This window comes from Schistocerca serialis, chromosome 1, assembly GCF_023864345.2.
Source record: "Schistocerca serialis cubense isolate TAMUIC-IGC-003099 chromosome 1, iqSchSeri2.2, whole genome shotgun sequence".
Lineage (NCBI taxonomy): Eukaryota > Metazoa > Arthropoda > Insecta > Orthoptera > Acrididae > Schistocerca > Schistocerca serialis.
Window position 1 is genome coordinate 945,458,157 of NC_064638.1, and position 15,447 is coordinate 945,473,603.

The 15,447-nt window shown below is 41.4% G+C and overlaps 1 protein-coding gene across 1 annotated transcript in view; it reads left to right on the top strand.

Moving 5' to 3' along the window:
• The window catches only part of LOC126412568 (eIF-2-alpha kinase activator GCN1), a 255,275-nt gene that overhangs the window by 79,886 nt on the left and 159,942 nt on the right, over positions 1 to 15,447 (top strand). Inside the window, exon 9 of the mRNA XM_050082216.1 lies at positions 1,073 to 1,228. Within this exon, the coding sequence (XP_049938173.1) occupies positions 1,073 to 1,228 (156 nt within the window). The remainder of the gene's footprint in view (positions 1 to 1,072; positions 1,229 to 15,447) is intronic.

A 15,447-nucleotide genomic window follows, 5' to 3' on the forward strand; every position in this document is an offset into this window, starting at 1 on the left:
GAAGAAAGAACTCTCACTGATATTTGCTACGATGCACGTTGTCACTCGGTCACTACAAAGCGCTAACTGAAGGCAGCGGAAAGTTGTAATGGGCACCTGTCGGTTAGACAGTGGGCAGGTTTGCCACCCAGAGAGCACTTCACAAGCCACACAAAAGACACGGTCACGGAAACGGATTAGGCGCAGGTCTCTTGGGTACAGCTACGTCGGTCGTAGCCAGGGGCTGAGGACCAGACATCCGCTCTACCCGGGCCCTGCAAGATTCCAAGAATGTCAACAGACTTGAAGTTTTCAACTAACATTGCAACATACGTACTGGGCAGATGCCTTGCTCATTATCCGCAGATGGCGCGCGGATATCCGTGCCTGTCGCGATTTTATCCGCCAAGTAACAAATACCGCGGATATCCGCATCCGCGCAGACCTCTATAGATAGGCATTGATAGTGGCATAGTAATGTATGAAATCATAGGTTATAAATATGTGGAGACATATAAGAGTCCCTTGTCCATTAGTAGCAGCGGTAGTGGTAGTTTTTACATCACTGTTTCAACTCCCTATGAGATGACAGAAATGCTGCTAGTATGTGAGTCAGACTTTAAGAAGCTCTTGTGCTAAATGAGTGCAATAGTTGAGCCTGTGATGTCCTGGGAACAATAAGAAGAGTGCTCTGGCACTCTGACCCTCACTGCAGCCGAATGCATTGCCACCTCGACAGTGCTGTCTCATTTTCCTTAGGTCATCTCATACGGTGTGCCCTAGAGCAAGCACTTCTGTTGTAGACACTGTGACCAACCGAGTCGAGGTTGGACCATTCATTCATTGTAGTATTGCCAGACAGTACTGAATGAAATTTACATTTGGCCTGTATCTGATTTTAACTCCAGGAATGATGAAACTGATTGTGCTGACAAGAACTCAGCGTTGAAGGGAAATTGCCCAAAATCTTCAAATAAGAAAGTGGATGCCTCCCAGTTGAGAGCTCTAGATATTGTTATTGATATGTTCATGTTTGAACCAAGTTGAAAATATTTTAACATACTCTTTTGTATTTACTTGTGGTTTCTTATAGAAAGGACCTGGACTGAAGACTTCCACTGCTCCTGTTCGCACAGCTTATATTGGCTGCATGTCTGCTTGCTTTTCTGGAAATACTTTAATGCAAGGCCTGGATTTTATACCATTTCTGTTGAAAACTGTTGAGAAAGCTGTATCACAATCCGCTCAGGTATTGTTTCGGTTTCAGTATCTGGTCACATTCATTACTTAGAGCATTAAATATTAGTACTGATATTGTTATTTTTAGCACTGTGCTCTTTGCATAATAGTTAAGTACTTTTGTTTCAAACACTATTGTGTTACACCAATCTGCTTTCTGATAGTATTCTCCATTTCAGAATTTAAGAAATTTCTTGCTTTTTCAAAATAAAGAAACAGAATTATTGAAAGATGTTAAAGTTATTTTTCATGTTAACTGATTCTTCCATTGGTTATTGGTAGAAAAACATTGCAATCAATGGAAAGCACTGTATTGCCTTTGTTCTATAAGATCCTGTAGAACATAAGCAGTATAGTGCTTTTCATTTATTAAAGGTATTTCTATGAGAGGCAAATTGCTCTGAATGAAGTATCATGACACAAACATCAGTAGCAGCCAGGAATGTGATTCCTGTGGCAGATTCAAAATGCAAACTTAAATCACACAGATGTTGATGAAATAATATTTCGAGGAAGATAGTGGACAAATTGGATGTATGCTGTAATGAATGTGTGGAAAAATTACCTGAGAAATGAGTCAAAAATAGAAACTAGGAGGTAGTTGATTGCAGTTCCATTTTGGAGACCAGTTAGTCACACAAGATTGTGTTTCGTAAATGGTGTGTGTGTGTGTGTGTGTGTGTGTGTGTGTGTGTGTGTGTGTGTGTGTGTGTGCGCGTGTGCGTGTGTGGGAGCGGGGGGGGGAGTGTGGGTGCGCGCGCGCTCGTTGACATGATGGTGGTATGGATGGAATGGCAAGAATCCTTGTAAGTGGTAGTATTCAAATGGAACACAACCAGAGGAAATTATGGCATTTACAAATATATTGTCCAAACACAGTACTGGAACACTGTGGAAAAACTTATTGACAAACAGAAAATGAATGAAGCCAAAAGGAATGTAAGGAAAGAAATGCAAGAAATGTTCAGAGAATTGAAAAGTAAAACTATCTCACAATATGATGATATAACAATGAAAATAATCAGTTATTGACAATATAAGGTAAATGGATACATAAAAAAATCTACTCACCAAGCAGTGGCAGGGGAACACACACACACACACACACACACACACACACACACACACAAAAGGATTTAACTTTTACAAGCTTTCAGAGCCAGTGGCTCCTTCTTCTGGCATAAGAGTTGAAGGGGAATGGAGAGGGTGAAGGAAAAGGACTAGAGAGGTTTAGGGAAAGGGATACAGTTTAGAAAAGTCACATAGAACTCTGGGTCAGCAAGACTTACCGGACGGGATGAGAAAGAAAGACTGATTGTTGGGGACTGCAACGGACGAGATTTGAAAACCAGCATGCTTAAAGGTGGAAGACAGGGTAATATGCAAGACAGAGATTACTACTAAAACAGTGTGCATGAGTTAATAATAGGAAAAGCTAAATGCATTTTATGTGAGGGTTTGGAGGGGAGACAGTGATAAATATACAGGTCAGAAAATTAGAGATGTAGAAAACTAAAATGGAGTGAAGAAAGAAGTAGTTACTGTGAAGAAAAGCTGAGATGGAAGGAATTAACATAAATTAAGGCCAGGTGGATGGCAAGAACCAAGAACATGTTGTAGTGGTAGTTCCCACCTGTGGTCTTCTTAGAAGCTGGTGTCTGGGGGAAGAATTCCCATGGCACTTGTGGTGAAACAGACACTGATGTCATGACTGTCATGTTGTGCAGCATGCTCTGCAACAGGATATTGTGTGTTGCCTGTATACACCCTCTGCCTATGCCCATTCATCCTGACTGATAACTGGACTGTAGTCAAGACAATGCAAAAGGGCAAACAGTTTTTACATAATTGCTGGTATGTGACATGTCATATCATAGGTGGCTCCCCCTTTGATGGTATCTGTTTCGCCAGTTACAGGGCTGGAATAGGTGGTGGTGGGAGGGTGCATAGGCGGGGACGGTCACAGGGGTAGGGAGATGGGTGCAGAAGGAGCATAGGATCTGATGAGGATATTGCGGAGATATGGAGTGCAACTAAAAGTGGTGTGGTGGGCAAAATCTCAGACGGAATGGATCTTATTTCAGGGCATGGTTTTAGGAAGTCATAGTTTTTTTGAAATAGCTGATCAATACATTCAAGAACAGGATAATACTGGGTGACAAGTGGTGTGCTTCGATGTTTTTTTCTGGAGGAATGAGCAGTACCAGGATTGGATGTGATGGCCCAGGAAATCTGCTTTTGAACTAGACTATTGGATAATTACATCCAGGGAAGAATGAAGTGAGATTGGAGGTGTATTGCTGTGCAGTGTCTGCATCCAAACAAATACATCTGCCTCTAATGCAGAGGCTCTGTGGGAGGGAATATTTGACATGGAAAGGATGGAAACCATCAACATGCAAGTACTATTGTCTATTAGTAGGTTTGATGTGGACGGAAGTGTGTAGTTGTCCCTTGGTGAGGATGAGATCAACATCAAGTAAAGTGCCATGGGGTTCGGAACTGGACCATGTGAAATATAATTGGTAAAGGTATTTAGAGATTCCAGGAATTTTAACAGGTCAGCCTCACCATGAGTCCACACAGCAAAGATATCATCAATGTATCTAAAGCAAACCAGGGCCTGATGGTTTATGGACGCCAGGAAAAAAGCCCCCTCCAAGCGACTCATGAAAAGGTTGGCATGGGAAGGACTCATCCTGGTTCCCATGGCCGTACCCCTGATCTGTTTATGTATCTGCTCCTCAAACGTGAAGTAATTGTTGGTAAGTATTAAGTTGATTAAGGTGAGCAAGAAAGTATGTCATTGGTTTGGAATCAGGTGGGCATTCACTGAGGAAATGTTCAGCAGCAGGCATACCATGTATGTGTGGGTTGTCGGTATAGAGGGAGACACAGCATCAATGGTGACAAGCATGTGTGTGGTGGGAGTGGGATGGACATGGATTTCAGATCATCTAAGGAATGTTTGGTATCTTTAATGTAGGAGGGAAGTCTTAGTACTATAGGTTGCAGGTGTTAGTCAACTAAGGCAGATGTACGTTCGTTGGGTGCTTTGAAGCTGGCAACAGTAGGACAGCCTGGATGATTGGGTTTGTAGATTTTAAGAAGAAGGTAAAAGGTTGAGGTGCATGGTTTGGATGGGTAAGAAGTTCTGTGGATTGAGGTGTAAGTCCTTGTGAGGGTCCTTAGGTTTTTAGCAGGGACTGCAGGTCAGTTTGCATCACAGGAATGAAGTCTTGAAGGCAGATGTTGTAAGTAAAGGCATCAGACAGCTGACGTAGACCTTCACCAACATACTCGTGTCAGTCAATTACCACAATGGTAGATCTTTTGCTTGCTGGGAGGGTAAGGACAGAGTCATCAGCTTTGAGGGAATGTAGAACCTAGAGTTATGCAGAGGACAGGTTAGTTATGCAGAGGACAGGTTAGTTATGCAGAGGACAGGTTAGTTATGCAGAGGACAGGTTAGTTATGCAGAGGACAGGTTAGTTATGCAGAGGACAGGTTAGTTATGCAGAGGACAGGTTAGTTATGCAGAGGACAGGTTAGTTATGCAGAGGACAGGTTAGTTATGCAGAGGACAGGTTAGTTATGCAGAGGACAGGTTAGTTATGCAGAGGACAGGTTAGTTATGCAGAGGACAGGTTAGTTATGCAGAGGACAGGTTAGTTATGCAGAGGACAGGTTAGTGTCATGTTGTAGGGACCTGAGGAAAGGTTGTGAAGCAGTGTTTTATGTGAGAATTCTTGGAATGCTTGTAAGGGATGAATCTGAGGTAGTGGTGGTGGATAAAGTTGGGATCGTGGTCTGAGCTGTTGAAGGCTAGGTTCAATGTCAGGTTTGCTGTTGGGAAGATTTTGGGATTGGATTGCAAAGTGATATTTCCAGTTGACATTACGTGTACAGGAAAGTAGGTCCTTCACCTAAACAGCATGGTTAAATGCAGGTTTAGGGCTGAAAGTGAGACCCATCGATGATACAGGTAATTTGGAGGGGGGAGTGCTTTGGATGAGAGGTTGAGAACAGTATACTGTTGTGACTGGTTCTTGTGATTATGAGTTATTACTGGTCTGGGAGATAGTGGTGAAGGCTGTGGGATGTTAAGGAGGTTAGCCATGCTTGGTTTGCAGGTGAGGAGTGGTGGTTGATTTTGTGGCTGTTTGGAGAGCTGCAGATGGACAAAAATGGTACACCACTGTTCAGGTAGTTTAGGAGAAGGTGGGATAGTTTTTTGAGGTGAAGCCTGGCATGTTGTTACAGTCTGAAGTTAGCTTGGCAGATGATATCATCCAGGGAAACATGAGGGGCAGATAACTGCAGAATTTTGTAGGAGGAGAGAAGTCTGGTAGAGTGCAAACCGGGAGATGAGGTATATGGGTCACAGATCAGTAAGGTAAGTGCAAGAGATTGCTGTGTTTGAAATTGTAAAAGAGACTGGGGTAGAGTAGGATTACATCTTGAAAAAGGGACTTTCAGTGTTAGGCCTTTGGGAGCAATACCAAATGACAAGTAAATTTCGAGAAACAGAATGTGAGACCTTAGCTTTGATAATGTAAAAGCTTGTTTTCGAAAAGTGACAATATTGTGAAAAGAAAAGTTGCCACTCACCATACAGCGGAGATGCTGAGTCGCAGATAGGCACAACAAAAAGACTTTTACAGATAAAGCTTTCGGCCTGTAAGGCCTTCCTCAAAAATTGAAGACAGACACACACACCTTTTAAAAAATCTTTTAAAAGATACCAACCATTTCCTCCACCGACTCTCCACAGTTCCTGTTCCTTTACCACATGGTGCCCTCCTGTTGATGCCATCCCCCTTTACACTAACTTCCCTAATGCCCATGCCCTTACCGCTATTGAGCACTACCTTTCCCAATGCCCGGAAGATTCCAAACCAACAACCTCCATGACCAACTATATCCTTACCCACAATTGTTTCTCCTTTGATGGCAATACCTACAGACAAATCCGAGATACATCTATGTGTGCCCACATGGCACCATCCTGTGCCAACCTATTCATGGGCCATCTAGAGGAATCCTTTCTATACACCCAGAATCCTAAAACCCTCACCACATTCATATTCACCGATGACATCTTTGCTATCTGGATTGAGGGTGAGGACACCCTATCCACATTCCTCCAGAACCTCAACAACTTCTTCCCCATTTGCTTCACTTCCTCCTACTTAACCCAACGAGCCACCTTCCTAGATGTTGACCTCCACCTCAAAGATGGCTACATCGGTACCTCCGTCCTCGTCAAACCTACAGACCACCAGCTATACCTCTACTTTGACAGTTGCCACCTGTTCCATACCAAGAAGTCCCTTCCAAACAGCCTAGCCACCCGTGGTAGTCACATCTGCAGTGACAAGCAGTCTCTCTCGAAATATACCGAGTGTCTCACTGAAGCCTTCTCAGACTGTACTTATCCTCCCAGCCATGTACAAAAACAAATCTCCTGTGCCTGATCTTTCCAGTCCCCCAGCACCCCCCAAAGTCTCACTTTCTGGCCACAGAGGAGCATTCCACTTGTAATTCAGTATCACTGAATTACTTTCTCCCCTGGGGTTTTGCCTACATCTCGACGTGCCCCGAAATGAGAAATATCCTGCTCACTATCCTTCCTACCCCTCCCACAGTGGTACTTCACCGTCCACTGAACCTACACAATATACTCGTCCATCCATACACAACCCCTGCTCCCAACCCCTTACCACATGGTTCATACCCCTGTAACGTACCTAGATGCAAGCCCTGTCCCATACAGCCTCCCACCACCACCTACTCCAGTCTGGTCACAATCACCACCTATCCCATCAAAGGCAGGACTACCTATGAAACCAGCCATGTGATCTACAAGCTAAGCTGCAACCATTGTGCTGCATTCTTTGTGGGCATGATTGGCCACTGATAAACTGTGGCCAAGAAACAAGTAGACCACCCGGTTGGTCAGCACGCTGCCAAACATGACATCCTTCATTTCAGTTACTGCTTCATAGCCTGTGCTATATGGATTATTCCCACCAACACCAGCTTTTCTTAATTGCGTAGGTGGGAAGTTTCCCTGTAATATATCATATGTTCCTGTAATCCTCCTGGCCTTAATCTTCGGTAGTCATTTTCCTCACCTATCTAGCCTTCCAGTTCCCATTCCAGCACTATACAGCCCTCATTCCACCATCACACCTAGTCTTTTTACTTCTCTTCTTTTCCACCCGCATCCACCCCCCACTCCCTCATCTCTGCCCTGCCCTCCGTCTAACCTCCCAACTGCACATAGCTGCTATAGCAGCAGTTGTGAGGTGTGTGTGTGCACGCGTGTGTGTGCGTGTGTGTGTCGTCTTATTTTTTATGAAGACCTTACAGGCTGGAAGCTTTATTTGTGACAGTCTTTTTGTTGTGCCACTCTGCGTCTCAGCATCTTTGCCATATGGTGAGTGGCAACTTATCTTTTCATTATATTGTTAAGTTCCATCCTGGATTTTCCATAGTCTGATCTTTTCGAAAAGAACAGGTGTAACATGCGGTGGGATTCATCAGGGCAAGAGAGGACGGTTTAGATTGTTAGAAATGGTGGGAATGACAAAAACGAGAGGCAGAGGATGGAAAAAGATAGAAAAATGGAAGAAAATTTGGGAAGAAGGGAAAAATCAGAAAAATTAGTAAAAAAAATCTTGAGAACAGACAGTGGTTAACAAGAAGCAATGAGGGACAAGAACTTCTAGCCACAAGAGTGGCTGAAAAATAGATTGGAAGATAAGGAGGTAGGGAAAGTTGTGAAAGAAGACAAAATTTTCAAAACTGCCGGACAGAAAGTGAAAGTCACTGAGGGTAATGAAAACTGGTTTGGTTTAGTTACATTGATGATATCTTTGCTGTATGTACCCATGCTGAATCTGACCTGTTGAAATTCCTGGAATCTCTAAATACTGGGTTTCTTCTTTTCCTTCACCCCTCTTCCTTCCCCTTCAACTCTTCTGCCAGAAGAAGGAGCAAGTGGCTCTGAAAGCTTTTAAAAGTAAAATTCTTTTGCGTGTGTTTGCCCCTGCTGCCACTTGGTGAGTAGATTTTTTTATCTATCCATTTACGTTATATTGCCAATAATTGATTATTTTCATTGTTATATTAGCCCATTTGGGCATCACACCTCCTTATGCAACCCTCTTGTCAGTCTTTGTTGTCATCTGTCTTGTTCAAACTATCGTCTGTTTTTTACAAGTCCCAGAAGTCTGTAATGGGAATTTCCGACCACCTTGTATATGTCAGAATACAATGTGAGAAAAATGTCATGTGTCCTCTTGCACTAGTGAGGATTATTAACAATATATACAGCACTGGAAGGTGCTTTACATATTTCTAAAAGTGTACAGAAGCTGTACTTAATTGATCATTACACTTGCTGAATGCTGCCATAGCCCACTATATGTGCACAGAAATTGCAATAATATTTTGCAGGTCTTAACAGTGCAAAAATTTTTGCTGGTATAACAGATATTTTGGACAGTGGTGAGAGATACTTTAAAGCAACTGAGGTACACTATAGTTATGGAATTATCAAGATGTCTAATTTTCAAACAATATGAATTTAATTACTTTAATTTTTAAAAGAAAATGAAACTACAATGGAAATCAGGAATATGGAAATATAGATTTGTAGGGGTATGTTAGAGCATCACATATTTTAGTCCAACTACAAGTAGAGATAGATTTCACAAACATTGTTTGTAGTTTACTGATACCACTTTAATATCTTTGAAAAACTTGAAAAAGATTTGATTGAGTTTGTTAATTAAGTAATTTTTGTCTGGTCTGCTAGTTGTGTAAAAAAAAAAAAGAAAATCTCAAGCTCTTAATACTGGTTCATCTTAATGGCCATTCTTTAACTTTCACAAAGATTCATCACTCTTTCAAATTTATATACTGGTTTCTTGATATATGTTAATATTGCTCTATCAGATGTGTTATACTGAAAAAATACATAAAATAAAGGAAAGGCAGACACTCGCATATAGCTGACTGATGTGTGTGCGCAAAGACGAAATTGATAGAATACATTATTTACACTAACTTTTTGAGCTCTCTCTCTTTCTCTAGGAAAAGCACACACATTCACACACAACCACACAGATACCCAAATGCTCACCTTGACAGTGAAATGGACTGTTGATTAATGCTTATCGAGGGCAGCTGTCTGATTAGATAGAGGCGATGAAAGGGTAGGAGAAAATGTGCAAGGTGAGGAAGGGGTAGTGGGATAGTGTGAGGCTGGTCTTTTGACAGATGAATTAATGGTTGCATAGCAAGATGAAAGGTGTTCAGAGGATAGGACATTTATGTGGTAAATACAGTGTGCAGGGAAAAGGGAGGGGAGGAAAGGAAATGAGGGTAGAGGTAAAGGGGATACGGGGAAGGAAGAGACAAAGCGATAATGGTAGAAAAGGGAGCAGAGGGAGAGGAAGATTGATAGAAGAAAGCAATTCATGATCTGTATGGGAAAGGAGTGTTGGGGGCAGAAGGGAGAAAGGGAAGAAATGGGAAATAGGTTTTGCAGAAGTTGAGGCCAAGAGGATTGCGAGAGCATAGTATATGCTGCAGAGACAGTTCCAAACTGTGTGGTTCAGAGAAACTAGGACTGGAAGTGTGTGTCTAAACGGCATGTGTAGTGAAGCAGCTGTGAAGCCATTAGTGTTGTGTGCAGCATCTTCTGCAACTGAATGGTCAAATTGGCGGCTTGCCACATTTTGGTGGTGGCTGTTTATGTGAATAGACAGTTGGATAGACAGTTGGATACATATGCGTACCACAGATGACATAAAAAGCTACTTCACTATGCGTGCTATTTGGATGCTGCTTTCCTACAAAAGTTTCTCTTTGCTGTACAGCTGGGAATTGCCCCTCATGGATGTCCTGAGCTCTTCCCCAATCTTCCTGGCCTAAATCTTAGCTAAGCTGTTTCCCATTCCCTCACCTTATCTTTCCTTTTCTCTTTTCTGTCCCCACTACTGCTTCCCTTTCCAGGTGGTGTACTGCCGTACAGCCTTCTTGTAACACTCCCCCTGCCCCCCTCCCCCCACCCCAATTTCATTCCTCTCCCTTTGCCTTTTCTGTAAATCACTTGTGCATGAGGTAATAGACAATGAGGCAACAGACAACATCCCACCTGTAGCATAGGCATATTCTGTGTGGCATGCTGAAAAGCTTCAGAGAGAAGAATTTGAAAGGGAAGTGACGATGGATATAAATCTTGAACCTATCATCGTGAATTTAAAATCAGATTGTTCAGAAACAGACTCAAATAGAAGTGACGGTGGTATTACGATATAGACTTTGGAAGAAAGTAATAATATTTCTTAGTTTTAAAGACTTGTTGTTTTAAAAAGTGTTTGTCAACATATCAGTTGCATACATAATAATGAAAACTTCCAAGCCTTTTGATTAGGAATTTGTATCCTTTTAATTACACAGCCTATAATGTTCAACATATTGCCCAAGGAGAAGTTAAGCTTCTCCCACCCTGTTGTAAATCTGTCATTTTCAAGTCATGAACTGGTAAGGCCCTAAAATGACAGTAACTGTTACTTGTCGAGATATTGGTGGTTTTCGATGTTATTGGTCAAATTCCCTGGAGTTATTCGCATATGATGGTTAATTGTTTGCTTGTTCAATGGATTATAAATGTGGTCTCTCACTGCAGTATTGAACGTGTTAGTTTACACTCATAATGCCTATTAACAACAAAAAATATGACGACTTACTGACCACTTTTGCGTAAGTCTTACCACTAATTCTTTTTTACATGCAGTGATTACACTTAACTACCAACACACACACACACACACACACACACACACACACGGAAGCAGTTGTCAAGCAAATATAATGATTTCGGTTTGTGTGTGAAGTTAATTTTGTTGTGTATTAAATTTTTACTTTACTGCAGTTCAAGTTGCAATAAATGGTAATTATTGCAAGCATTTTCAATGTCATTTTGAAAAAAATTGTACTTCACGTCTTCACAAAGCTTTGTCAGCTGTTCTCGCCTTCCAATGTCACACAGAGTAAATCTGTGGAGCAGTGGACATGAATTAATATTTCTCTCATGGTGATTGATCGGAATTGATTTTAATATTTATTATTCCCCTTATAGATTTGAACGTATAATACAATGTACTGTAGTCAAACGAGCCTGACTGTTGCCTGCAACAATGCATTTTGGCAACGTAGATTTTGTTTGCCCACTCTCAGCTGCCGCGCATGTGCAGTTCTCATTCCCCCGTGCTTCCTTTCCACTCTGCCTCCATGCGCGGAAGTGCCGTCCTAGGTTTCGTGGGCTTTAGGTTGTTAGAGAAGCTTTTTGTAATTTGGTTGGAATGCAGGTTACACTAATATAAACCTGCCAAAATGTACAGATCCATAATACTGGTGTTAATGATTGTTATTTTGTTTTAAAACAATACATCTATTAATTTCACACTACTGTAATGAATTATATTATTGTTACAGAACTCATATGCTATCATATTTCAGCTCTTATGCGGGGACAAAGTTTTGCTAATGTCACCAACCTGTTTCTGACAAGCATTCCATTGATCATACCATTTTTGGGGGTAATGCTGTGCATTCATGAGAGGATATTTACAGCACATAAAGAATAATCAGAAAGATCTTTAGAGTTCTGTTTTGAACTCTGTGTAGTCCTTTGTTAAAGAGGGCTATTTTTTAACCATTGAGTGACAATTTATGTTTTTTGTTATAGGGGTTTTAACAATGACTCAGTTGATAGGGAATTCAGCATTCACTCATCGAGCACAAGAAAGGAAAAATGTCAGACTGATGTAATAGTTACAAAACTAAGGTAGAGAAAAGTATCCTCAGATTCTGGGTCATTTTTCAACCAGCTTACAACCGAAATGGGTGTGCAGGGAAGTAATACATCATCCAGTTACATTAATGTGACCACATATCAGAAACCTGAACAGCAGCAATATTAGGAGTAGGACAGATTTGCTACTCACTGTAAAGATGACCCATTGAATTGCAGACAGACACAACAAAAAGACTTAAACATGTAGCTATCAACAAAAGCCTTCCTCAGCAGAGAAAACATAGACACATTCTCACCGGCAAGTGCACCTCATGCACACTTGGCTGCCACAACTGGCAGCTCTGACTGGAATGTGACTATAATGTGAATAGCTATCTGAAGTGGAGCAGGGAGGGGAGAGGGATAGGAAGGTATGGGTGGGGGAGAGAACAACTCTGTCTGGCAGGGCATGCGGGGATTAGAGACTGCCAGGTGCAGGAATCAGGAAGTGGAGTGTGAGGGGAGGAGGGGGGGGGCATAGTGGAAAAGGAGGGTCGGCGTCTAGCAAGAGAAACGGCCTCTGCCAAACTGTGGCGAAAAGCAAAGTAGACTACCGTATGGCACAACATGCTGCTGAACGTAACACGCTTGATTTCAATGGCTGCTTAACAATCTGGCCACCTGGATCCTCAGCTCCACCCCCAGCTTTTCTGAACTACGCAGATAGCAGTTATCTGTACATCTACATCTACATGTATACTCTGCAAATCACATTAAAGTGCCTGGCAGAAGGTTCATTGAACCACCTTCACAATAATTCTCTATTATTCCAATCTTGTGCAGCACGCGGAAAAAACGAACACCTATATCTTTCTGTGTGAACTCTGATTTTCCTTATTTTATTATGATGGTCGTTTCTCCCTGGGGTAGGGCAATGTCAACAAAATATTTTCACGTTTGGAGGAGAAAGTTGATGATTGAATTTTGTGAGAAGATTCCGCCACAAGGAAAACAGCTTTGTTTCAATGACGTCCACCCCAAATCCTGTATCATTTCAGTGATACTCTCTCCCCGGCCGGCCGTGGTGGCCGAGCGGTTATAGGCACTTCAGTCTGGAACTGTGCGACCGCTATGGTCGCAGGTTCGAATTGTGCCTCAGGCATGGATGTGTGTGATGTCCTTAGGTTAGTTAGGTTTAAGTAGTTATAAGTTTTAGGGGACTGATGACCTCAGATGTTAAGTCCCAAACTGCTCAGAGCCATTTGAACCATTTGAACTCTCTCCCCTATTTTGTGATAATACAAAAGTGTGGCCCTTCTTTGAACTTTCTCAATGTACTCTGTAAATCCTATCTGATAAGGATCCCACATTGCGCCACAGTATTCTAAAACAGGACAGACAAGCATAGTGTAGGCAGTATCTCTAGTAGATTTGTTACATTTTCTAAGTGCCCTGCCAATAAAACACAGACTTTGGTTATCCTTCCTCACACCATTGTCGATGTGGTCCTCCCAATTTCAGTTGTTCGTAATTGTAGTTCCTAGGTATTTAGTTGACTTTATGGCCTTTAGAGTTGACTGTTTTATTCTGTAACCGAAGTTTAACAGATTTCTTTTAGCACTCGTGTAGATGACCTCGTGCTGTTCATTATTTAGGGTCAATTGCCAATTTTTGCATCATACAGACATCTTTTCTAAATCGTTTTGCAATTTGTTTTGATATTCTGATGGCTTAACTAGTCATTAAACGACAGCATCATCTGCAGACATCCTAAGGCAGCTGCTCAGATTGTCTGCTAAATCATTTACATAGATAAGGAACAGCAAAGGGTCTATAATACTACCTTACGAAATGCCAGAAATCACTTCTGTTTTACTCGATGACTGTCCATCAGTTAATACAAACTGTGTTCTCTCTCACAGGAAATCACAACTCCAGTCACATAACTGAGATGATATCCCATAAGCATGCAACTTCACTACAATCCCTTATGTGGTACAGTGCCTTCTGAAAATCTAAATATATGGAATCAATATTAAATCCTTTATCAATAGCACTCAACGTTTCATGTGAGTAAAGGGCTAGTTGTATTTCACAAGAATGATTTTTTCTAAATCCATGTTGACTGTGAGTCAATATGCCGTTCTCTTCAAGGTATTTCATTATGTTCAAACACAATAAATGTTCCAGAATCCTGCTGCATATCAACGTTAATGGTATGGGCCTGTAATTTAGTGAATTACTCCTATTATCTTTCTTGAACATTGGTGTGACCTGTGCAACTCTCCAGTCTTTGGGTACGGTACTTTCATCGAGCGAATGGTTGTATATGATTGTTAAGCAAGGAGCTATTGTATCAGCATGCTCTGAAAGGAACATAACTGGTATACAGTCTGGACTAGAAGACTTGCTTTTGTTATGTGATTTAAGTTGCTTCACTACTCCGAGGATATCTACTTCTATGTTACTCGTCTTGGCAGCTGAAGCTGATCTTCATTTGAATTCTGGAATATTTATTTTGTCTTCTTTGATGGAGGAATTTCTGAAGGCTGTGTTTAGTAACTCTGCCTTGGCAGCACTGACGTTGATAGTATTTCCGTTGCTATCGTGCAGGAGGGCATTAATTGTGGCTTTTTGCTAGCATACTTCACGTATGACCAGAATTTCTTTGGATTTTCTGCTAGGTTTCAAGCCAAAATTTTCTTGTGGAAACTATTATAAGCTTCTCGCATTGAAGTCCGCACTTCTGTAAAAGATTGCAAATCTTGGAGATTTTGCATGTTTTTAAATTTGGCACGGTTTTTTCGTTGTTTCTGCAACAGTATTCAGAACCGTTTTGTGCACCAAAGGGGATCAGCTCTGTCGTTTCTTAATTTATTTAGTATAAATCTCTCACTTGCCGCTGATACTGTATCTTTGAATTCAAGCCACATTTGGTCTACGCTTATATTGTTCATTTGGAAGGAGTGGAGGTTGTCTGTTCAGGAAGAGGTTAAGTGAATTTTTGTCTGATTTTTTGAGTAGTTATATCTTTCATTTATTTTAGGAAGATTTGGGTGTTACAATATTCAGTCTCGTTGTGGCAACACTGTGTTCACTAGTCCTTGTATCTGTTTTGATGCCTGTTATTAGCTCAGAATTACGTGTTGCTAAGAGGTCAAGTGTGTTTTCACTATCATTTACTATTCTCATGGGCTCATGAACTAACTGCTCAAAATAATTTTCTGAGAATGCATTTAGCACAATTTTCGGTGATGTCCATGCTTGCCTTCAGATTTAAATATGTATTTTCGACAACATATTGAGGGTAAATTAGTCACCACCAACTATATTTGTGGGAGTCAGGTACGTGTTTGAAATCAAACTTGAGTTTCCTTTGAACCTTTCAGCAATTGTATCATCTGAATTGGGGGTTC